The sequence below is a fragment of the Panthera onca genome, chromosome C2 (assembly GCF_046562875.1).
Source record: "Panthera onca isolate mPanOnc1 chromosome C2, mPanOnc1 haplotype 2, whole genome shotgun sequence".
Taxonomy (NCBI): Eukaryota; Metazoa; Chordata; class Mammalia; order Carnivora; family Felidae; genus Panthera; species Panthera onca.
In genome coordinates, this window is record NC_138347.1 from 67,723,876 (window position 1) to 67,747,840 (window position 23,965).

The following is a 23,965-nucleotide window of genomic DNA, read 5'->3' on the forward strand; positions in this document are numbered from 1 at the left end:
TAGGGATAAAAGTGCTAGGCTCAGAGTATGCACATCTTCATGTTTACTAGGTAATGTGACATGAATCTCCAAAGTAATTTTACCAATTGAAACTTCAATCATTAGTGTATGACAGTTCTCCTTTATCCACATCCTTGCCAACAATTGAGTTGTTGCCAAATTGTTCTGGTTTTAACTTGATTACCAATGTATATGTGCTTGTCTATTCGTATTTCTCTGAAATGCCCGTTCATGTCTTTTACCCATTGCTTTGACATTGGGAGGTTTCTATTTTTTCTTTCAATAGGAATGCTGTATATTCTAGATACTACTCCTTTTTCAGTTACATTGCTACAACTATCCCCTTTCTGTTTGCAGCCTGTCTTTTCCCTTTTAGGATTTTTTTTTTTTTTGATCTTTTCATTAACAGTTCTTAGTTTAATGTAATTGAATTTGTCACCTTTTATTATTTGTGCTTTTTAAAACTTGTTTAAGAAATCTTTCCATACTTGGGGTTATAAGACATTTTATATTTTCTTCTGAATTTTTTTGTGTGAACCATAAACTTTGATTAATGGAAAATAGAATGCCTTGCTAATGGAAATCTTGTCTTAAAAATGGCAGAGAAGAACACATTTATTTTTTTAAAGTAAATTCACATTGTATTGGGCTGCAACATGATGGCAGGATTTGCTTTTGTTTCAAAAGATTCCCTAAGTTCATGGTAACTCTGTTGAGATTCAATAGTACATCTGCCGACCTGGAAACTGGGAGTGAGTGGAGTTTAGTAGCGGCAGGTGAAGTGGGGGTACAGGTAGGGGTGGGGATAGAGGTGGGGGTGTGGGACTCTGCTGCCCCCGGTCCTTTGCCTGTCACCTTTAAATCTTCAAACCATTGCAGTTGATTTTTGTGCATGATCTGAGTAGAGATCCAAATTCACTTCCCCCACATGGTTAACCAGCTGTCTCAAAACTGTTGAGGCAAAGTCCACTCTTTCTCCCACCAATACAACACCATGTCAATTATCAAGGTTCTGTGTATTCATGAGTCTCTTTCTGTGTTCTCTGCTCTTTACTATTTGTCTTCCCTGCCATTATCAACTATCTCAGTTATTCCAGCATAATATTGTTTTGGCAGCTGATAGGGTAAGCCTCCCTTCCATTTTCTTCTTCTTCAGAAATATTGAATATTCTAGGCCTTTGTTCATCCACATAAGTTATAGAAGCAGTTTGTCAAGGTGTGTGCATACAACACACACACACACACACACACACACACACACACACACACCTGATGGCAAGTGTATACATACACATATCTGTTGAGATTTTTATTAGAATTGTAGTGTTTCTATAGATCAATTTGGGAAGAATTGACATGATAACAATATGGAGTCTTCTGTGAACAGAGATATCAATTTATTTAGATTGTCTTCAGTGTCTTTCACTAATGTGAAGTTCTCTCCAAAAAGAAATCTTATACATATTTAGTTCATTCTCTTCTTGAGAAACTTACTTTTTTCTATTATAAATAGTATCTATTTACAAAATATATATTTCTGTTATTGATGATTAATAGAAATGCAATTGACTTTTACCTACTACATATCTGGAAACTTTGGTAAATTCTCTTATTAATTCTAATTATTTTTATGTAGATTCTAAAATTATCTTGTCTATAATTAATGATAATTTTATTTTTCTTTTCTAAACCGTATACTTTTGATACCTTCCTATCACTAAATTGTCTAAAACCTCTGGGAAAATGTGAAAGAGAAATGATGATGGGGCATTCTTGTCTTGTTCCTGATTTTGAAAGGAGGGCTTTTAACATTTCATCATTACATATAGTGATTGGCATCTCTAGTGACTGAGCTGCCTTATATTTTGGAGCACACTTTTCTCATGCTTGATTGGAAAGAGCTCAAGTCAAGTTTAGCCTTGGAGCAAGAGGCAAAATCATATGCCTTAGATCTAGATTACTTAGGCTAGTGTAGTAGAGAAGAAGGATTTTCTATGTGGCCCACTAGAATTTGACACTGGGGTTTGGGGCCACAGCCCCAGCTAATATTCTCTGTAGATACATTTTCCTCCAAAACCTTGAAGTCAGGATTTGAGTAGTTTTGAGTCCCAGCCAAAACCACCTCCTAATGCAATGAGTGGGTATCAGAATCACACATTGGTGGGCCCTAACCCAGAGTTTATGACTCAGAGTCCCTGGGGTAGGGACTGATAATTTGCATTTCTTTTTTTTTAACTTTTTAAAATGTTTTGTTTATTTTCGAGAGAGAGACAGAGTGCAAGCAGGGAGGGGCAGAGAGAGAGGGAGACACAGAATCTGAAGTAGGCTCTAGGCTCTGAGCTGTCAGCACAGAGCCCAATGCAGGGCTTGAACTCATGAACTATGAGATCATGACCTGAGCTGAAGTCAGACACTTAACTGACTGAGCCACCCAGGCACCCTGAGAATTTGCATTTCTAAGAAGTTCCCAGGTGATGCTGATACTGCTGGTCCCAGAACCACACTTTGAAAACTAGTCTTCTTTTTGGTCTCCACCATGGAAACAATATGATGAAGGGGATGTCATCATTTGAAAAGCATTGCAATAAGATGCATGCATTGTGCTGCTGCTGTGGCTCTAAGTCCTACCACCTTCAGAAATTGACCTGTGGCAAATGTGTCTATCTTGCCAAGCAGAAGAGAAAGTATAACTGGAGTGGCAAAGCTAAAAGACGAAATACCCCTGGGACTGGTCAAAAGAGGCACCCAAAAATTGTGTGCCGCAGATTCAGAGATGGATTCTGTGAAGGAACAACACCTAAACCCAAGAGGGTGGCTGTTGCAGCATCCAGTTCATCTGAAGGATTCAATGATTAGTCACAAGATAAGTGTTCTGGTTTGAAAGAAAGAAAGAAAGAAAGAAAGAAAGAAAGAAAGAAAGAAAGAGGGAAACGCTGCCCTAACCAGCTCCTTAAAACATCCCAACAGTGACAATCCAGAGACAAGGAAACAAAATTATTAAAGTGCCTGAGGGGTGCCTGGGTGGCTCAGTTGGTTGAGCATCTATCTGACTTCAGCTCAGGACATGATCTCACGGTTCATGTGTTCAAGCCCTGTGTCAGGCTCTGTGCTGATAGCTCAGAGCCTGGAGCCTGCTTCAGATTCTGTGTCTCCCTCTCTCTCTCCCCTGCCCCACTCATTCTCTCTCTCTCAAAATAAATAAATAAATATAAAAAAAAAAAAAGTGCCTGAGAAGGAAGGAGGGAGACTGCAACCATGAGTACCATCCCTGGAGGATGACAGATGGCCACTCCAAACATGGAAGAAATGAAAGAGGGAAACACAGGAGGAAATGGGAGATTTGGGACAGAACATGAAAGGAACTCATGGGAAAGTATGAAGGGAGACCACAAACAAGCAAATAAATCAGGTGGGGCTGATTATTCAGTCTGCATCCAACAAAGGACATGGAGGGGAAAGATGACAGTGAGACCTGCATAGCTTTTAGGAGGGGCAGTGACAGGATGGCAATTTAAGTGACAATTCATTGCTAAGATCTGTTCCCCACAGAGATGGGCCTCTGCCAAGTAAGACAGTAAGTGCTGGGTAAATCAGAAGCCCAAGCCCCAGGAAGTAACAAACTTAATGCAAGTTTCCTATTAAGCAGATAAACTGGATTTATTCTTAAAGTAGATAAGAAAAGGGAAGTACTGCAAGAGTACAAGCCTTAAAGTCATGTTCATCTTTTCAGGAGCTGCAGTCCCTGCCAGACACTTTTACATGGGCTCAGGGCCAGTGAAGTGGCAGGGGTGGAACATGGAGAATCACATTAAGGAAGAAGTTGAATCCATTGCCCTAATGGAGGGAAAGCAATACCAGAGGTTCCAGGGAGAACCAAAGACTAACTCTGGACATAGTAATGAGATCAGAGGATGCTTCTGATACTGGGTTTTTACTCATCTATGGTGTAAATTGGCAACTGCTAAAAAATAAGAAGAGTGCAAGGTCTCCATTCCCTTCTCATGCCTGCTGCCTGCCAACTTCCTGTCAAGAGCTAGCCGGCTGTCTGGACATCATGTCTTAATGCTGTCTCTAGCTTTGATAGTTAGTGTATAATACAGCAGAGTTGGAAGGAACCATAGAGGTGGTCCTCACCTGTTGGGCCTATACAGCAAGAGTGATTAGCCAGAAGTCAACCTAGGTAACAGCATTCATTTATTTTATTTTACGTGTTTGTCATTAGGACTGTTTGATTCAATTTACTGACACATTAAAACATATAAATCAGTATCCCTATATTTACCCTATAAAATCTGAAAAGCCTTGGATATATGTAGCATGTTGCCTCTAGGTAAACTCAAGTAGCTTCATATGTGTATGTGTATAGAAAACATGGAGAATTACACCCCTATGAAGGGTTTTGATTCCAAATTAGCTACAAACAGTTTTTAAGCAAATTGCTTCATTATTCTGTGATTCACTACTCTCGTGAGGCTAGAAGTAAAAGTACTTTAAGTTCCAAGAAAGAAAGGTACAGTATAAATTCAACATAGTTCTTAGAATTGTAGATTCTTCCAGTGGGACATGCAAATCACCCGTCCACACTCACCTACGGCCCTCCACTTCCCTCACACCTGGTCATCCAGCCTCTTTCTGAATACTTTTACACCCTCACTTTGGGAGGCCTGTATTTCCATTGTTGCATAGTCTTAATTGTTGTAACAGGAAACTTTTCTCATGCTTTTGAAAACCTAGTACGTTGCTATACAGTTTTGATAGGAAATTCTTTTTTACATCACGTTAAAATCTGGCTGCCTTGAATTTCTGCCTGTCTGTCCAGTCCTATTCTTGGTCCCACTGAGAAAAAAACCTAAGACCTCTTTCAGCATCCTGAGGACTCCAATCATGTCCCAACTAAGAGTTCTTTTCTCCTGACAAACTATCACAGTTCATTCCCACAAATGTTTCCTCCTCATAGCTTCATTTTCAAGCTTTCATTGTCCTGTCTGCCTTCTCTAGACATGAACTAGCTTATCTGGATCCCTTTCTTTAATATTGAAATATATATACCTGGACATCATACGACATAAGAAGTCTAGGCCAAGGATGGGTATGATAGTGTTCTTGGTCCTCCTGGTCCTTGTTAACAAACCACTGCTTTAGTAGTCACCTGACCCTGGGGCCCATATATTGCCTATAGGCATTATAGACACCTTTCTATCTTTTTTCTTACTATTTGGGTATAGTTGTTAAGCCAGTATCAAAAACACCTATCTAAATTACTCAAATCAACATTCGTTTTTATGTGCCAATTTGACAACCATAGCAAAGAGAGGTCAAAGATAATTTAAGACAACTTGCACAAGCTGGTTCTTGACTATTTCAGCTGTGGTTTCTAAGAGGTACAAGCCCCCCACATGAAGATATCTTTCTATTTTCTTCCGTGTGCTTGTTCCACTTGACCAAATTCTGCCAATTATCCTGGACCTATATCAGTGCACTGTCTACCCACATTTAGCTCCTCAACACTTGACCCTGTGTTATCCTCTCTTTTTGAAAACTCCAAGGTGACCTTTGGAAGTACTTGCATTTTTGTTGCTGTTGTATACTATTTCCTTATCCCTTTGTCCTTCTGATCTTTCATTTGCCAGATTCTTTAATTTGCTCTTTTAGCAAATTACTTTATGATTCTGTTGTCTTTATTATACTTTATGACTCTGCTGTCTTTTTTCTACCTACAGTATCTACTTGAAAGATTCTTTAGAGAATCTTTAATGGAGAATATCCATTTTGCTCATTAAAGTCTGCAATTTGTGCTGGCCTCTGGAAAAAATAAAAGCTTTCTTTCCTCAGAACATCTATTGTAGCTTTATGGTATCTTAAAAGGGGGTATGGACAGGCAGTTTCAGAGCTGGAAGAGAACCAAGTTCTCCAGTCTATCACTTGGATGACTCAGACAAGAGGATGCAGACACAACCTTACTGTTCTTAGTTCAAAATGTTAAAAAATCCCAAGGAGAGAGTGGACTGGGTAGGAGGGATGGGAATGGACCCAGAACATCAAGATCATCTTATGACATAGGCAGAACACATTGAAGTCCCAACTCTAGCCCTACAGAGAAAGATATACTACTATTCAGGTAAATTCAGTTATCATTCACTTTGTACTTAGATTGTACAGGAATGCTTTACAGTCTAGATTCTAATGGTGAGACATTAGCCAAATAAAATCTCTCTTGGCTGCTAAGGACTTCTTGGAATGAAAGTAACAAGGAAAAGGCCATGTCCCCTAACTGGACACGTGGCAATGGGGCAGTGAGACCAATTCCTTGTTTGAAAGCACCCATAGCACAGTATTTTTTCATTGACTGGATTAAGGGTCACAACAAAAGCCCATGATAAATTACTTGCTTTTCTTAAGAGTCATTTATTAACCTCAGGAGTGTGGAATGCATCACCAAGAGACTAATCTGTGCCACTGGAAGGACATTAACCAGAGTTTTCTGGACCACTAAGGGGGAGGGTAGAAGAAAGGAAGCAGTAGTTTTATCATTGCCTTGGCTATTCTCCAAAATATGGCTGCCTCACTACTCGGAATAACAGATGGAAAGAGAGTCTTTGCCCACACATATGAGAAAGCTGAGCCATGCCATGATTGTGGCCTTCTGCCTCCAGGAGTGAACCAAGGGCACAACTGTACAGATGGGCTATGGATGAGGCATAAAATGACTTACTAATTTATTTTAAATCAACACACCGGTGTGTGCACAGCCAAATGAGTGTTGTCTCCTTTTAAGTAAAGCACCTTGAAAGGCTTTCCATATATTGGATGACACTTCTGTTGCTCAAAAGATCAAAAGATAGTTGGGGGGTTCAGTGCAGGAAAACACATGCCCACACAAGTGACAATCATTGATATCTACAAGTCAAAATTACTTACTGTTAATATTCTGCAATATTTGCTTCCAACATTTTTCTGTAAGAAATCTGTTCCTATTGTTTCTCATTAAAGCAAAACATGGCTGGGAGGCCTGGGTGGCTCAGTCATTTGAGCATCTGACTCTTGATTTTGGCTTAGGTCATGATCTCACAGTTCGTGAGTTCAAGCCTGGCATCAGGCTTATGTTGACAGTGCAAAGCCTGCTTGGCATTCTCTGTCTCCCTCTCTCACTCTGCCCCTCCCCCACTCATGTACATATGCTATCTCTCTCTTTCTCTCAAAAACAAATAAATAAACATTAAAAATAAATAAATATTAAAGCAAAACACAGTTTATTATAGAGATTTCAAGTAAGGCAGAAAAGAACAAAAATTAAAAGGCTTTTAAACAGCCAAAAGTCCATCATTAATATTTGGTGGATAATCCAGCCATTTCTCTATATATCCCATTCTTTTGAATATCATCAGTTTTGACAAAGTGTCCACCTTTGAGGAAGGATTTGACTTTTGGAAATAGGTCAAAGTTGCTAAGAGCCAGCTAAGTCTGGCAAATAAGGTAATGATTAAGCTGAGTGACAAGAGTTTGGTGCCAAGTCAGGTGTAATTGGTTTTCTTGGACAGCTCAGAAATTGGCTCTATGAGAGGCACCCATGTCAGATGTGCTCTGAACTCCAACAAGAGCTGCCCTCAAGGGGCTGTCTCTGAAGGATGTGTGCATGGGATGGCAGAAACCTTGGGAACCATAACCTCCGGAACTAAGCTAGGACTGTGTCCCTTGAGAGCTGTGGGCCTCCATCAGGTCCTTACCCTTGAGGAGCCTCTGTTTGCTCATCTTAATGGGATGTTCATAATGTCTACTTTTCATGAGCTGTTACGAGAATCAAACTAGGTCACAGACACGAAAGCACTTTTGTAAACTGTCAAGCCCTACACAAATGTAAGGCACTGTTATTTAAGTATGTTTGTCAAATTAATCTTGTTTCTTGATGGGCACACCTCCTACAGTCACTCTATGGACAGCCACATCATCAAAGCATAAGTGGATAGAACTACTCTCTCCCTTTCTAGTTTCCTTGGGCTGCAGGTTTATCCCTTCAAGGATGCCTTGCCCTTGACCTCATGATCATTTTACCTGATTTTTCCAATACCGGAGTGTGGGCAAGGGAATGGGTGGGGCATAGTTTGAATCACCACCACTGGCATTTCTCCCTTTCAGTAGCCTAGGGGAAGGGGGTAGTGATGATCTCAGTCTGGGGTCTCTGTTTTGGAATTTTAAAAGGATCTGGTCAATTTAATATTTACCTGAAAGGTTTTTTTGACATTGTCTTTCAGAAAATAAGGGAATCTGAGAACAGTTAGGAGTTCCCATGATGCATTAAAAAGGGCTAGAAAAATTAGAAACTATAGTTACCTCATCTACGAAAATGGCAATAATAACTGTACCATCCTAATAGGTGGTTGGGAGGACTAACTTTCAGGCACTAGTACAGTCTGGCACATAAAAAGTGCTCAATAAATGTTAACTAGTATTTTTGATGTTCTTATTAATACAAAAATTGAAATGTATAGACTCCGTAAGTTATAAAGATGTCAGTGTATATACTATCAGCAACTTTTGGCAGATGAAAGAGTGCCTCATCAATAATGAGCTAATGTTACTCATATATAATTTATAGATTTAATTTCACCATTTGGAATTTTGTTTTTTAATTTATATTCATTCATTCAACATATATTTATGTATTTACTACATATAAGGCATTATGCCATCCACTGGAGATATAACAGTGAACCAAACAGACATAACCCTTATCCCCATAGAGCTTACTATGAAGGCCACAAGCCATAAACAAATAATTTAACAAATAGGAAATAAGTGTCCTATTAGAACTTGTTTTAAGTGCAATGATGGGAAAGTATAATTCTATGTAGCCGAGTGGACCCAATCTTGTGTGGATGAAAGGAGGGTTCAGGGAGTTTTCTTAAGTACATGACATGTGAGCTGAGATCCAAATAATGAACAGGACTTGTGTAGCAAAGAATGGGGAGGAGCAGATTCGCAGTGGATAAACAGATGCAAAGGTCTTGCGGCTGGAAGAAACAGAGCATGGTCACATCTGGAATAATGAGAATAAAGGTTGTAGAGAAGAAAATGAGGTTGGGAGCTCAGGGCCTTGCAGACCACCATAAGAACTGTGGTCTTGACCTTCACAGCAAAGGAAGCCAATGAAGTGATTTAAGCAAGAACATGAAATGACTAAATTTCTGTATTCAAAGATCACTCCCACTGCAAGGAGAAGAATGGATTGGAGGAGAGCCCAACTGAATGCAGGGGTGCAATGTGAGAAGCCATTACAGCAAGCCACGTGAGGGTTGATGGCAGCTTCACCTAGGGTGGTAGTGGTGGAGCTGGAAAGAAGTGGAAAAAATCAAGAGTTAATTAAGAGCAAAATCTACAGCATCTCATGATGAACTGGATGTAGAAGGTAGGAAAGGAGCGGGGATATAAATAACCTACTCATTCATTCATCATAAATATGTACTGAGCCCCTACAAAATTTTAGACACTATGCTAATTCCTGAGGATTCAGCTGTGAACAAGAGAGACAGGTCCCTACCTTCAAGGAGTTACAATCTAGATTTGGAGCTAGAGAGTCGATAATAAGCAAACAGATAAACAATCACATGTTTGCATTTGCAAATTACAATTACATGTTTCAGAGTGGGTGATTATAGATATAAGTGCTATGAAGAAAAAACAGACAGGGATACCAGACAAATGGGGTGAGGGCAACTTTTGACAGAGTAGTCAGGAAAGACTTACCTATGGAAGTGACATTTAAGGTCAGATCAGAGGATGAGAAGGAGGCAGCCGGGAGAAAAGCATTCCAGGTAGAGGTAACACCAAGGCCAAAGAGCTTGCTGTGTTGCAGGAACAGGTAAGAAATTAGGGTGATTAAAAATAATAAACAAAGGGAGAGTCATACAAAATGGGGATGAAGAAGCAGATCACTTTTGGTGTTTAAAAGATTAACTGCTATATGAAAAATGGGGGGAAACTGATTATTTTAGAGTAAGAGTGAAAACAGGGAGACCAGATAGGAGACTGTCATTCAGGTATAGAAAATGATGGCTTGGGGTGGGGGCATCTGGGTGGCTCAGTTTGTTAAGGGTCCAACTCTTGATTTCAGCTCAGGTCATGATCTCACAGTTGTGGGATCAAACCCCACATTGGGCTCTGTGCTGACAGTGTGGAGCCTGGGATGATCTCTCTCCTTCTCTCTCTGCCCCTCCACCCCTCAAAATAAATAAATAAACTTAGAAAAAAAAGAAAATGATGGCTTGGACTGGGGGTGTGAACCAAGGAGAAGTAGACAGATATGAGGTGGACAGATGCATTTTATCGATAAATCCAACTAGCTTCATTTAAGATTCAAATGGCCCCAAAAGCAGTGAGGGCTTGATTCAGCTGCAGAAGTTGTCAGCATGATGTAATCCACCTATAGAAACAGGATCTTCAATTCATCTCCTGAGTCCATACAAGCATAAGGCTGCAGTTGTCCAAGCTCCAGAAGAGCAGGTTGTTGGCATTAGGGACAGCCACCATGGATCGGGGATCAGAGACCAAAACTGACACCAGGGTAACTGGGATCAGGGATCACCAAGACTAAGGTCACCAAAGTCATAGCAGACCAAAATGAAGGGGGAATCTGTTGAGCTAGGTCTGTACAAGCGGGGCCTTCCTGGAGCCAAAAGTGGGAACTAGTTCAAACCCTGGGTTAGGGTTGGGCCAACCATGAAGGTTAGAGTGACAAAGACACCAGTCAAAAGTTAGAGGGATGAAGATGTACCACCTATCACACAAGTTTGATGACGCATTTAGTGGATAATTCAGACATCTGAGATCTACTGTAGAATCCCAAATACTACAGTTTCCATGTTGTTCAGCTTCTTGTGATTTAGACAAGAGGAGTTCCTGCCTTACAGACTTGGTTTGATCTAGAGTGTGAGGCTTTGGGCAGCCTCACTAGAAACATACTTGCCTTCCTACTCCCATTCTCTGTTTCTCTGCCATGTCAACAACATTATGCACATGAAGTAAAATATTCAGAATTCTGTGACAAGTGTCATCCCAGTGCTGCCATACTGCTATATCTGCATGTACATATGCATATATGCATATGTAACAGCTGGGGCAGCTGAGTAATAGCAATGTCAAGGTGCATTAACCTTCAGGGCAATAAGTGTCTCCATGCTTGCTCTCAAGTTAAAGAATAAGCAAAACTAATCTAGAGTGATAGAATCAAATTGGGGGGTATAATTCTGAGAAGGCATGAGGGAGTCTTCTGGTGTGCTGGGAATGTTCTATGTCTTGATCTGGATGGTGTTTGTATGGATGTTGTGCATTTGTAAGAATTCATCAGGTTGTAGTTTCATGATTTGTGAACTTTATTATATGTAAGTTATGCCTCAACAAAAATGTTTTTATTAAAAAGAGAAATAGGAGAGATACCTGATCCCAAGGCAAACAAGACAAAAGAAGGATGGTCCATTCTGGTATCAATCACAGGGAGCAGCAATGCACCTCCTCCCAGAGCTTGTTTGCATCTGACTACTCCTTCTTGCTCTGCTTCCAGTCTCAATCCCCAGCCAATGCTAATGCTACCAAGCAACATGTAGAAAGTTTGGCAAGTTATGACAATAAGTCTGATCCAGGGAAGTGTAAGATAGTACTGATGATTTCCAACTATTGGGAATCCGGTGTGACACAGACTGAAATTTTCACGGGAAATATAGAGCAGCATCCCTGTTCGTCATCATGAGTATCCCTGACAATCACAGCTAAATACGAATAAATAAATCGTATTACGTCAAGGATTTTCAGCACCATGAACTTGAAATCCAGAAGAGAGAAAAAATAAGAATAAGAAAATTAACAGCATGAGCGGCACCTGGGGGGCTCAGTCAGTTAAGCATCTGAGTCTTGATTTCAGCTCAGGTCACAATCTCACCTTTCATGGATTTAAGCACTGCATCAGACTCCACACTCATGCATGGGGACTGCCTGGAATTCTCTCTCTCCCTGTCCACCCTTCCCCCGTTCACACACAAGCATGTGCATTCTCTCCCTCCCCCCTCAAAATAAATTAAAAATAAATAAAATTAACAGAATGAAACTATATTTTTCTTATCTTTCAACTTTATTTACTATGTCCTTTTCTTGGAGATTCTACCATGCATATTAGGCTATTAAAAGCACTGATAAGTCCTACGGTTAACAAACATGTTTACTTTTATTTCACACAATGTTTATATTTGACCAAGAACACTTTAGGAAATTGTACTCTAAGGCTACCATTTATGTTTTTCCCCCTCATTCCCTTCCTTGGAGAATCATTAAGCCTCACTGTTCCAGCTACCATATTGGTGCTAAAATTTTTCCTTAGATCCAACCCAGCCTCCCTACCCAAGCTTTAGGATCTCTCTACCCACAGCAAATTTTCACCTAGATGGTCCACATGGGGCAGAATGGGGATCTAACAGGGGTTCAGAGAGAACTCTGAATTCATTAATCTTTCATGCAATGCATATGAAGAATTAACCTGGTAGTATGGAAGAAGCTGTATTCCTGAAGTTTTTATTAAGCCACCTTGAGAACTGAACCCTGAACTCAATGAATCTTAACAAACAACTATGGCAAATATAAAATAGGCTTTACTCACCTCTCTCTTATTTGTCATTTAACTCCCATCTTCTCCCACTTCATTTTTTTTTTAATTAATTAATTTATTTATTTATTTGCTTATTTTTTAGACAGAGACAGTGCAAGAGGGGCAGAGAGAGAGGGGGAGAGAGAATCTTCAGCAGGCTCATCTCAGGGCCCTGAGATCATGACCTGAACCAAAATCAAGAGTCAGATACTTAACCAACTGAGCCACCCAGGAGCCCCTCCCACTTCCTTTTCGATCCATTAAGCTATCCATTTTCCACACAACCACCTGAATCCACAGCTATTCAAACCCCTCCTTTCTGCCACAGGCACATTAACTGAGAATTCTATGAGAAAGGGAGAACTGGGCTGGCCACTTTCTTCTAGGACTGAAGTTGTGTTGGTCTTTTTCTGAGACAGCCTCCAAAAGACAATATCATTATTTCAGAAAAGATTCTACACAGTGAAGTAATGGAGACTGAAAGAGGCCCTTGGGAAGACCCATGACCCGCTGGGGATAAAAACAATTCACTTTGTCTCAACCCTTGGTTTCTCATTAGCTAAGTAATTCACTTTAAAGTCCCCACTAGCTCTAATAGCCCACGTACACAGGGTGTGTGCATAAAGTGCCCGGCAGCTTGCCCACACCACTCGCCCATGAGAGATTCAGGAAGCAGAACTGAGCTTCTGATGGGCACATTACTGCATCATTTCTTAAAGCAAACAAAACTTTTTCTAATGGCATCTAAATAACTCTCTGGCCAGGTCAATATGGCTACTTCAAAGTAACAAGTCCTTATTATGTATTTATTTTGCGCAGAGTGTGTCTCTGGTCTTATCAATACCCCCTAGAAGAGCCTAGGACCTTGGGACGCGATCCCCCAAACCCAGCCGAGGCACGCAGGGGCAGCCTTTTGCATGGGTCGCCTTCGTGGAGCAGAAAAGTCCAAAGGCGGTGACCCCTCGCCCGAGGCCGGCGCCCAAGGCCATTAGAAGGCCTCTCCCTTAGCTCCACGCACAAGTCAAAACAACCTCTCTTCCCTGCTGACGCCACGGCCAGGCAGGGCTGGAAATCGATCTGCGATCTTTCTGCTCCAGCACAGCCGGTACCCTGGCTGATGCGGGCGCGTGGGCGCTCGGGCGGAATGACGGTGGGCTGCGCCAGAGCGGCCGGCGGGGGGCTGCTGACGGCGGAGAAAGGAGCCCGCTTCCTCTAAGGGCATCCTCTCACTGCCCCTCCCGCCACCCAGTCCCCCAGACAGTTGCTCACCTGTAGAAGGCTAGGGGAGGGGACAGTGGCCACTTCTAAGCCCAGCCCTCTACTGAGGCTCCGCCTGCAGGACTCACCAAACCTTTGCTGCCCAACTCAGAAAACCTTACAGATAAAGAGACCAAAGCCCAGAGAAGAGCAACAGCTGGTCCTGAGGGCGAGTGGCAGAGCAGAGACTAAACTATGGTCTCCTGATCCCTCCTAGGCGTCTGTCTCCAACAGTTTTTTTCAGCCAAAGAGCTTCTTTCTTGGTTTCTTCACAAACACGCTTCCAAGTTGTTGCAAAGACCTATCAGGCTGATACATAAAGATCAGGGATTTGCACTTTGAAACCTGAAACCCATCTCTCCCTGTGGAATCTTGAGACGACCTTCCTTGCTTGCTTTCTTTGCCATCGACTCGACTCGGACTTTTTGCAGCTCTCTCAGTGTCATCATCTGGCCTGTGGTCACCTTGGAGACATCAGAAAATGTCCTGATCATGATCCCATGGTAGGAGTGTGCCATACAGCTAATATCCACCCTGTGGACAGGATGCTAACTGCACCTCTAATCTAGCTAGTTGGGTGGCTTGCCTGGCTTTCTGCCCCAGGCCTCTCTCATTATCAAACACTTGTTTGAAGGTAGCCATGCTGTGGGTGAGCTAAACCAGGTATATTCTGGGACCAGAGAAAAACAGCAAAGTGACCTTTCTCATCAAAGACGGGGGAGGGAGGGCATCTCTATCATGTTAAGAACTAATGTTTATCGAACTAGGCTCTGTGATATGTTCTTACAAGATTATTTTAATGTAATCCCCACAGCAACCCCACCATTGTTATATTCCTGTGTTATAGATGCAGAAACAAAAGCACAGAAATTACAACTTGCCCCAACTCACCAACTAGTCAAAGCAGAGATTGGAACCCTGGCTTCTTCCAGAACCTGTGCCTTCAACTGCTATGCCCTGTTCCATCTCATGATGGAATAAACATTTTGATATTATGGGAAAGGACGGTATATGGAGAATAAGGAAATTTAGCTTCCATTTTTGCTCTGCCTCTCCACAGAGGTAACAGAGATATACTTCTCCACAGAGAGAAAAACCTCAAATCATATAACCTTGCTTTTCAGGTATATGAAACACCTGCAACAAATAGAATTACGTGCAGATGTGCATTTTTCTGGGAAGAGCAGCCATAGTTTTTATCAGCATGTTAGAGAGATCCATATACATAAGCTGTCTGGACTATCTCATCTTTATAGTATTTTTCATGACAAACAGCCTACTCTAATTGTCTTCTAACATTTTACATAATGATGCAACAGCAGCTTCAGACTCTGGGACCCATCTCTGGTTCAGGGATGTGAAGGGCTCCCAGCTGCATGCTGGCCTTTCCAGCACACCCGCATGTCCAGATAGTGATCACAGGAAGGACGACATTGGGGTGGAATCATCAAATTCATCCTCCACCTACTTGCAACACCTCAGCATTTTTGCTTTACTGTTGTATTTTTTTTTTTTTTTAACGTTTATTTTATTTTTGAGACAGAGAGAGACAGAGCATGAACGGGGGAGGGGCAGAGAGAGAGGGAGACACAGAATCGGAAGCAGGCTCCAGGCTCTGAGCCATCAGCCCAGAGCCCGACGTGGGGCTCGAACTCACAGACCATGAGATTGTGACCTGAGCTGAAGTCGGATGCTTAACCGACTGAGCCACCCAGGCGCCCCTACTGTTGTATTTTTTACTTGCAATCAGACTTTACTTGCAATCAGACTTTACCTGCAATCAGACTTTATATAAAGGCACACAGAAAAGATTTCAGAATCCTTTTTTCTGTTGTTCTATAAAAAGAATTCTAGCCGCAGAACCTCCACCAGGCTTGGGGTAAAGTGTCCGTTCATTATCGAGTACCTGCTATGTCCAGAGCATACTGCAGTGAAAGAGATAGACCAGATCCCTGCCTGCCTGGACACTCAGAGGGACTGGCAGGGAAATGCCAGGAAGATACAGAGAGCACTAGGAAGAGCAAGGCCTAGAGAGTCCGAAGGGGCTTCCTTGAGAGGTGATGGGATTTGAGCCAACCCTGAAGGGTGAGTAGGAATGAAGAAAGCCAGAAGTGCAGGTCAGAGGCGTTGAAGAGCATTCCAAGCAGAGAAAACAGCTTGTGGGAAGAGCCTGAGACAATTAAGAACGTGGCCTGTTGGAGGAAGTGAAGGCAGACTGGATGGAGCACAGGAAGAGGGAGAGAGGTGTAGGCTCTCCCTACACCTACAGGTGAGGCTGCTGAAGGAGTTAGGGTCAGGGTATTCAGGGCTTCTGGAGTCAAGAAACCTGGGTCCCAGTACCAGCTGTGTGATGCTGTGTGTGAGACACAGTACTAACTGGCTGTGTGATATTGGCAAGGCAGGCAACATCTCTGATCTTCCATTTCCTTAACTTAAACATTCGAAATTTGAACTAGCTGGTTTCTAAAGTCCTTTCTGGCTCCACTATCCTGTGATCTTGTGACTTTAAGGAAAGTGAAAAAGAGTGAGGCAATGAGTAACTGATCTGTGAGAAAGAGAAAAATGGCTCCCGATACCTGGGAGCTGGGTGGGTGTTTTCATGCTGAATATATGCAATTTCATAGAACATCACCATCAAACAAGGCCACTCTGCGACTGTGATGGACACTCCACAATCATGTCTGAGCACAGATAAAAACAAAACAAAACAAAACGTTAACATTATCCAAACCACAAAAATGACCAAACATTTCCCTGTCCTGGCTCAGATTACTACTGCTTCTTTACCAATTACAGCTTCAGCCTCACTCTAGTCTTCCTTCCTTTTGGATAAGAGTCACTAAGATGCCCAATCATAGAATGACCCCTGCTTCCTGGCAGCATCCCAAGCCCTGCTTCCTTAAACCCTCTGCAAAATCCCCTCACACAAGCTTCAGCCCTATAGTCCTTTCTACCACCTTCTCTGAGATGACCCACAGTTCTGCTTCTCTGAAATAAGTAACAAACCTAACTTGCCCAACCACAAGGCTGTTCCTCCAGAAGAGCCAGGACTAGGGCCAGCCATAACAAGCAGTGCCTCTCACATTCTGCACCCTAGGTGCTTCCCTTTCCCCTGTCCTGGTGGTGCTTGGCTAAAAGGCATTGACATAAGCCCCCTCCTCTTCTGATGTTCTCTAATCTAATGTCAGGAGCCCTTATCCGAGCCTCAGAGTGGTGGGAAGTGGAGCTATGAAGTGGAGGGGGAGAAGAAAATGAGGGAAATGCAAGAGGACAAGTTCACCAGAGAATTTACATCCATCCAATGATAAGGGAGCAGAATTAAAATGATCACCAAACATTTCTTCCTCACTTGAAGTGCTGGGCTTCCTCCCGTCAGGCCTACACCTCACCCAGATCATGCATGGGCTAGATGGGAGGTAGTGGTTTTTCTGTTTCCCAACCAAACCACACCAATCATACTCTTTCTTAAGGTCATCTTCACAGGAAGGTAACTGGTTCCCAGGGAACTGACTCATTTGGCAGTATCAAAGTGGGTAGAAATGGTTGCTGCTGGTGATTCAGCTTCTCAGCTTGGACTTCCCATCTTTAAAGTTTTTTCACTGGGGTAATCCCCACCACACAACCCACTCCATTCTCTTCATGTGAGAAAATGGTAAACAAACAAGACCCCTGATGCCTCCTGAGTCAGATGGCAACCAAGGGGAAGAAGTGACCTGTTTCTCTGGCCACAAAACAGGCTGTTGGACCCATCCCTCTAATCAGAAAGGCTGACGGAATCAGCTTCTTTTAATCTGCAGAAACCATTGTGCACACCAGGCACATAGCTATTCCCAAAGCTGTTGGCATACAGTCACAATAAAGGCAGAGTTTTCTCTGTGTTCAGTTTAATTCAGGGGTCAACAAACTTTCTGTGTAAAGGATCAAATAGTAAATATTTTAGGCTTTGTAGGCCCATCTGCCCTTGTAGCATAAAACCAACCACAGATAATATTCAAATTAATAGGCATGCCTATTATTTCAATGGAGTGTTTACAAAAATGGGTGGGCCAAATCTGGCCATAGTTTGCCCCCTGGTCTACTATAGTCAGCGCATGGGCATAGCTAAATAGGAACAGGAATAGTAACCTTTACCATAACTTTTAAAAGAGTTTATTTCTCATCAGAGGGATTGGAAGAAGTCTTAAAAACCAGTTCGGAAACTTCTGACACACACACACACACACACACACACACACACACACACACACACAGCAAAAGAGGAAGAGAAGAGAGAAACAATCAAAATAAGAAAATAGGATTTCATTTCAGAAGAGGAATAGAGGGGAGCACCTGGATGGCTCAGTTGTGGTTTGTGAGTTCGAGCCCCACATCAAGCTCTGTGCTGACAGCTCAAGTCTGGAGCTTGCTTCAGATTCTGGGTCTCCTTCTCTCTCTCTACTCTTCCCCCGCTCACGCTCTGTCTCTCTCTCTCTCTCTCTCAAAAATAAATAAACATTAAAGATTTTTTTTTAAAAAAAAAGAAGAGGAATGGAGGAATCAACGTGGTAAGAGTTCTTTGTTAGGCCTCTGTGGCCTCCTCTTATCCAGACCATGTCTTCAGAAGCCATTCACAGGCTCAGGAACAGGCAGAGAGACACTGAGAGTGCACTGGATAGCTACAGATTGCAGAATGTTCAGGGTTATTCCAGCTCCTGAAGGAGAGGCCTTTCTGAGCCCCAGAAGGGCTGCCAGAGAAAGAAGGGAACAGGAGGTACTGGACAGAAGAGATTTGTGAAAGTGACTTCTAATGGTCACATGTAAACAGGATCCTGGACCTTATTATCTGGAGATAATCCACTGGTTGTGAAGCATATATATCCATTTGGCAAATTTGAAAGGGGAATTTAATAATGAAAGATATAAGTTTAAAAATAGAACTCCCAAGTTTCTTCCAGAGAAAGGTAGAAGAGAATGATCACCGGATAGGTAAATCCCCTCCATCTGGCTGGGAGAGAAGACGAAAAGTGGCCAATCTGTGGTTAATGGCCATTTTCTCTGATTCTACAAATCATGCATACTGATTACGGATTCTGAAAGTTACCCTAGCTACAGAGCAATGACTTCTGAACTATGTTTCCTGGTATATACTGGTGTGATTGGATGTTAAGAATTATTGCATGAGAAAGATTTCAGAAAAACCGAAGAAAAAATTGACATTGACAGGAAACTATTGTGTATGTGTTCCAATGCATTTCTAATTTGCTAGATTATGCTTGGGGAAAAAAAACTATAGTGTTGGGAAAAAAGGTTCATTTTAAAACTATTCCTAGGAAATAGACTTTTCAGGGCCAGGAACAGACTCTACTAGCCTATACCAGTGCAGATAAAAAAGAGTTGTTGTGATAGTCCAGAAGTGGTTCTCAAACTTGAGTATACATGGCTTGTATTTAATATATACCACAGATTGCCGGGCCCCACCCCCCAAAGTATCTAACCCAGTAGGTCAGGGTGGAATATAAAAATTTGTATTTCTTAAGCCATACAGAGAAAGACAGATACCATATGGTTTCACTCTTATGTGGATCCTGAGAAACTTAACAGAAACACATTGGGGAGGGGAAGGGGAAAAAACAAAAGAGAGGTTAGAGTGGGAGACAGCCAAAGCATAAGAGACTCTTAAAAACTGAGAACAAACTGAGGGCTGATGGGGGGTGAGAGGGAGGGGAGGGTGGGTGATGGGTATTGAAGAGGGCATCTTTTGGGATGAGCACTGGGTGTTGTATGGAAACCAATTTGACAATAAATTTCATATATTTTTTAAAAATGTAGATTTCAGGATTCCACCCTCAGTATTTTGGGACAGGGCCCAGGAAACTGCATTTTTGGCAAAAAAAAAATTGTATTTCTAACAGGTTCCAGGTGATGCTACTCCTGCTGGTAGTGGTGGTCCAGGGACCTCATTTTGAGACCCACTGCCCTACATCCTGCCCAGTTCCTGACAGATATAAGACCCACTATTCAATAACATTACATTTCTGCTTGAGGTTTACTACATTGGAGGGAATCAATTAGATGGGTTTCCAGCATGTGAGATGAGGGTATGTTGGATAATCTGCTTCAAAGTCAGGTTTATGGAAACATAAATAGCTTTATTTGGGGAAGATTTCCTTACTTTGAGATAGTCCTCCTCCAGAACAGCTCCAGGTGTCCAATGGAGAGTCTTCTCATAGGGGCAACTGTTCCAGCATTTATTTTTTAAATTATAATTTGTGATTCTCCACCAAGTGCAAAGTTGGAGAGGTCAGTTATTTCCTGACATTTCTTACCAGGGGGACATACATGGTCCTTCAAAAATGGGAACAAAATTCAAAATGAATTTAACAGGGGGCCATAATTCTTGAGAAATAAAATTCACCTTGAACAGCTACAATGTGATATATCTGGACATTTTAAAAAATACAAATATACATTCTGAAAGGACTGTGAAAACAAATGCATATCAGAAAAACAAGGAGAACCTGGATGACCAGAATGTTAATATGAGTCAGCCTAATTATGGTGTATGGGCAAAAGCCAACAAATATGTCCTGAGATCTGTCACAAAAGGGCTGGGACACAATGCCTCTCACCCTCTAGTCAGTCTCAAGCATGGTCCCGTTTTTTGTTAGCATACACTAAAAAATGGCATGAAGAAGTTAGAAAAAGCTCACAGAATAGTAACATATATCTCTAGAAAAATATGAACTAGGCCTATGCAAAAAGGTTTAAAAGAAATTTGGGTTGTTAAGCTTGGAAAAATGAAGGCAACTCTCTTGTACCTTTACATGAATTAGAGTTTTCTGCCTCTAGTCTTTTGCTGCAGTGATAAGTTAAGCAAAATGAAATGGCCCTAATTTTTAAAATTCATGTGATTTTAGTTAACATTGAGAAAAAACAGAATGATAAAACACTGGGCGTATGTCATTTTTGGCCTTGGATTTTGCAAAGAGTTAGTAGCAGTTGGGAATTTCATAGAACTCTTCCATGATTCTTGCATAGAGCAAACTTGAAGGAAAGAACTGCCATATCATTGAAAGAGCCCAAATATCCATAAATGGGGAAGTGCATGAATAAACTGTGACATATTCACACAATGGGCTATTACACAGCAGTCAACATGATGAGCCACAGTAACACATATTATAGATGAATCTTATTAATATAATTTTAAATAAGTCTCAGAAGATTACATACAATATGATGCCCTTTGATAAAGTTTAAAACAACTAAAAAAGAATTCATGCTTCTTGGGAATACAGGTAAATACAAAATAACCACATAAAAAGAAAGCAAGAAATGATTACAGTGAAAAAGACTGGCAATATCACAGGTGGGTAGGGATATGGATCAGTGGAAATTCTCATATACTTCTGGGTGGAAAGATAAATTGATTACAACCATTTGAAAAACTTTTTGGTAATTGTCTACTTAAGCTAAACATACACAAACTGACCCAACAATTCCACTTCAGGCATGTACTCAACATATTTTACCAAAAGACGTGTTCAAGAATGTTCACAGCAGCACTATTTATTAAAACCTCAAACTCTTCATTAATGGGGAAATGGATGGGGGACCTGGGTGACTCAGTCAGTTGGGCATCCGACTTCAGCTTAGGTCATGATCTCAAGGTTCACGAGTTTGAGCCCCGTGTTGGGCTCTGTGCTGACAGCTCAAAGCCTGGAGCCTGCTTCAGATTCTGTGTTTCCCTCTCTGTCTGCCCCTCCCCACTCATATTCTCTTTCTCTCTCTCTCTCTCTCTCTCTCTCTCTCTCAAAAACAAATAAACATTTGGGGCGCCTGGGTGGTTCAATCCGTTGGGCGTCCAACTTCGCCTCAGGTCATGATCTCACGGTTCGCAAGTTCGAGCCCCACATCAGGCTCTGTGCTGACAGCCCGGAGCCTGAAGCTTGCTTCAGATTCTGTGTCTCCCTCTCTCTCTGCTCCTTGCCAACGCTCTCTCTCTCTCTCTCTCTCTCTCTCAAAAATAAATAAACATTGAAAAAATTAAAAATAAATAAATAAACATTACCAAAAAATTAACAGGGAAATGGATAAATAACATGTGATATAATCACATATAAACTATACAACAGTGAGAAAAAACAATGTTTACACAAAACAATATAGATGAATCTTGCAAACACAACGTTGGAAAAAAAGAAGCCAGACACAAAAGAGTATATACTACCTAATTCCATATATATAAAGTTCAAAAACATGGAAAATGTGTGATTTGTGATGGTAAAGGTCAGGCTACTGGTTACCTTTGTTGAGGATAATAAGTGAGAGGAGATGTGAGTAGGGCCTCTGGGGTTCTGGTTCTATATCTTAATCTACTTTCTTGGATGCTGGTTTCATGGATGTGTTTTCATTCACTTATGATTTGTGTATATGTCTGATGTCTTGTATTACAATTAAAAGTTTAAGAGACAGAGAAGAGAAAAGAAGGAGGTAAAAATTTTATTGAAAAAGAATGGAAGATATGAAGAAGTATCCATAAACATATTTTTCAAAATATCTTTTGAAGTATATATAGTATGACTAGATAGTAAAATCATTTTTGCAGTGTTTTTCCTTCATGTTTAATGTTTATGTCTATAGCCATCCTTTTATTTTTTTATTTGAGAGAGAGAGAGAGTGTGTGTGAGTGTGCAAGTGGAGGAGAGGGCCAGAGGAGGGTTAAGAGAGAGAATATCTCAAGCAGCTTCCACACCCAGTGCAGAGCCCAACACGGGGCTCAATCCAACGACCCTGGGATCACGACCCAAGCCAAAATCAAGAGTCAGATGCTCAACCGACTGAGTCACCCAGGCACCTCTATAGCCACCTTTTAAATAACATTTTACAATAACATCTTTTCTGATTTTTAAAAAATTATATATTTTTTGTTAATTTCAAAAACAAAAAGCAAAATAAGGAAGACATACACAATTCCATCATAGATCTAATCACTCAATATTTTGATGTGTATCCTCCCAGTCTTTACCATGATTTTTTAAATTTAGCGGGGGGGGGCCTGGGTGCTTCAGTCAGGAGAGTGTCCATCTCTCGATTTTGGTTCAGGTCATGATCCCAGGGTTGTGGGATGGAGCCCCATACTGGGCTCCACTCTGAGCATGGAGCCTGCTTGAGATTCTCTCTCCCCACTGAACCTTTTCCCTACTCGCACATGCTCTTGCACATGCTCTCTCTCCCTAAAAATTTAAAAATAAAATATTTTATTTTATTTTTTAAAATATTGAGTTGATGCCTTTTTTAAAGTTTGTTTGTTTTGAGAAAGAGGGAGCACGAGTGGGGGAAAGGCAGAGAAAGAAGGAGATAGAGGATCCCAAGCAGGCTCTACACTGTCAGCACAGAGCCCAATGCAGGGCTCAAACTCACGAACCGTGAGATCATGACTTGAGCTAAAATCAAGAACCCGACACCTAACCAACTGACCACCCAGGTGCCCCTAAAAAAAGGTATTTTTAAAGCAGGGGTTGGAGGGGTAGAGAGGAAAGCAAAGAAATGATAAACATGTGGTTCATGATAATGGTTTCTTTGGTGAGAGAGAAGCAGGAGCATAAGGTGCAAGGGGAACCTTCGGGTAGGGTACTACTGATGTTCTTTGTTTGGGATGCTTGTTTGTTATTTAAAATAGCTTAGAAATAAAGAAATAAAAGTGGGTGAAGGTGGTCAAAAGGCACAAAGTTCCAGTTATAAAGTAAATAAGTCATCAGATGTACAACATGGTGACTATATAGTTAATAATACTGTACTGTATATTTGAAAGTTGCTGAGAGTAGATCTTAAAAGTTCTCATCACAAGAAAAAAAATTTGTAACTATGTGTGATGATGGATGTTAACTAGACTTATTGTGGTGATCATTTCACAATACACGCAAATACCGAATCATTATGTTGTGCACCTGAAATCATATGTTGTTATATGTCAATTCTATCTCAATAAAAAGTAGAAGTAAAAATATCTCCAGACAATACTGGAGAATCAGTGAACAATAGAATTAATTTAAATAATAAAAGAACTCAGAAAAGTATCAGCATATGTAATTAAACATA

General features: G+C 41.3%; 2 protein-coding genes across 3 annotated transcripts in view; both read left to right on the forward strand.

Moving 5' to 3' along the window:
• The window catches only part of CASR (calcium sensing receptor), a 78,029-nt gene that overhangs the window by 16,379 nt on the left and 37,685 nt on the right, over positions 1-23,965 (forward strand). The gene's annotated exons all lie outside the window — the stretch shown is intronic.
• LOC132684302 (large ribosomal subunit protein eL37-like) lies at positions 1,583-5,580 on the forward strand. The gene has a single exon (XM_078452622.2). The coding sequence runs from the start codon at positions 2,548-2,550 to the stop codon at positions 2,854-2,856; it is 309 nt and encodes a 102-aa protein (XP_078308748.1). The 5' UTR covers positions 1,583-2,547; the 3' UTR covers positions 2,857-5,580.

Coding starts and splice junctions, on each gene's coding strand:
- LOC132684302 (XM_078452622.2), top strand. CDS start 2,548: ATGATGAAGGGGATGTCATCATTTGAAAAGCATTGCAATAAGATGCAT.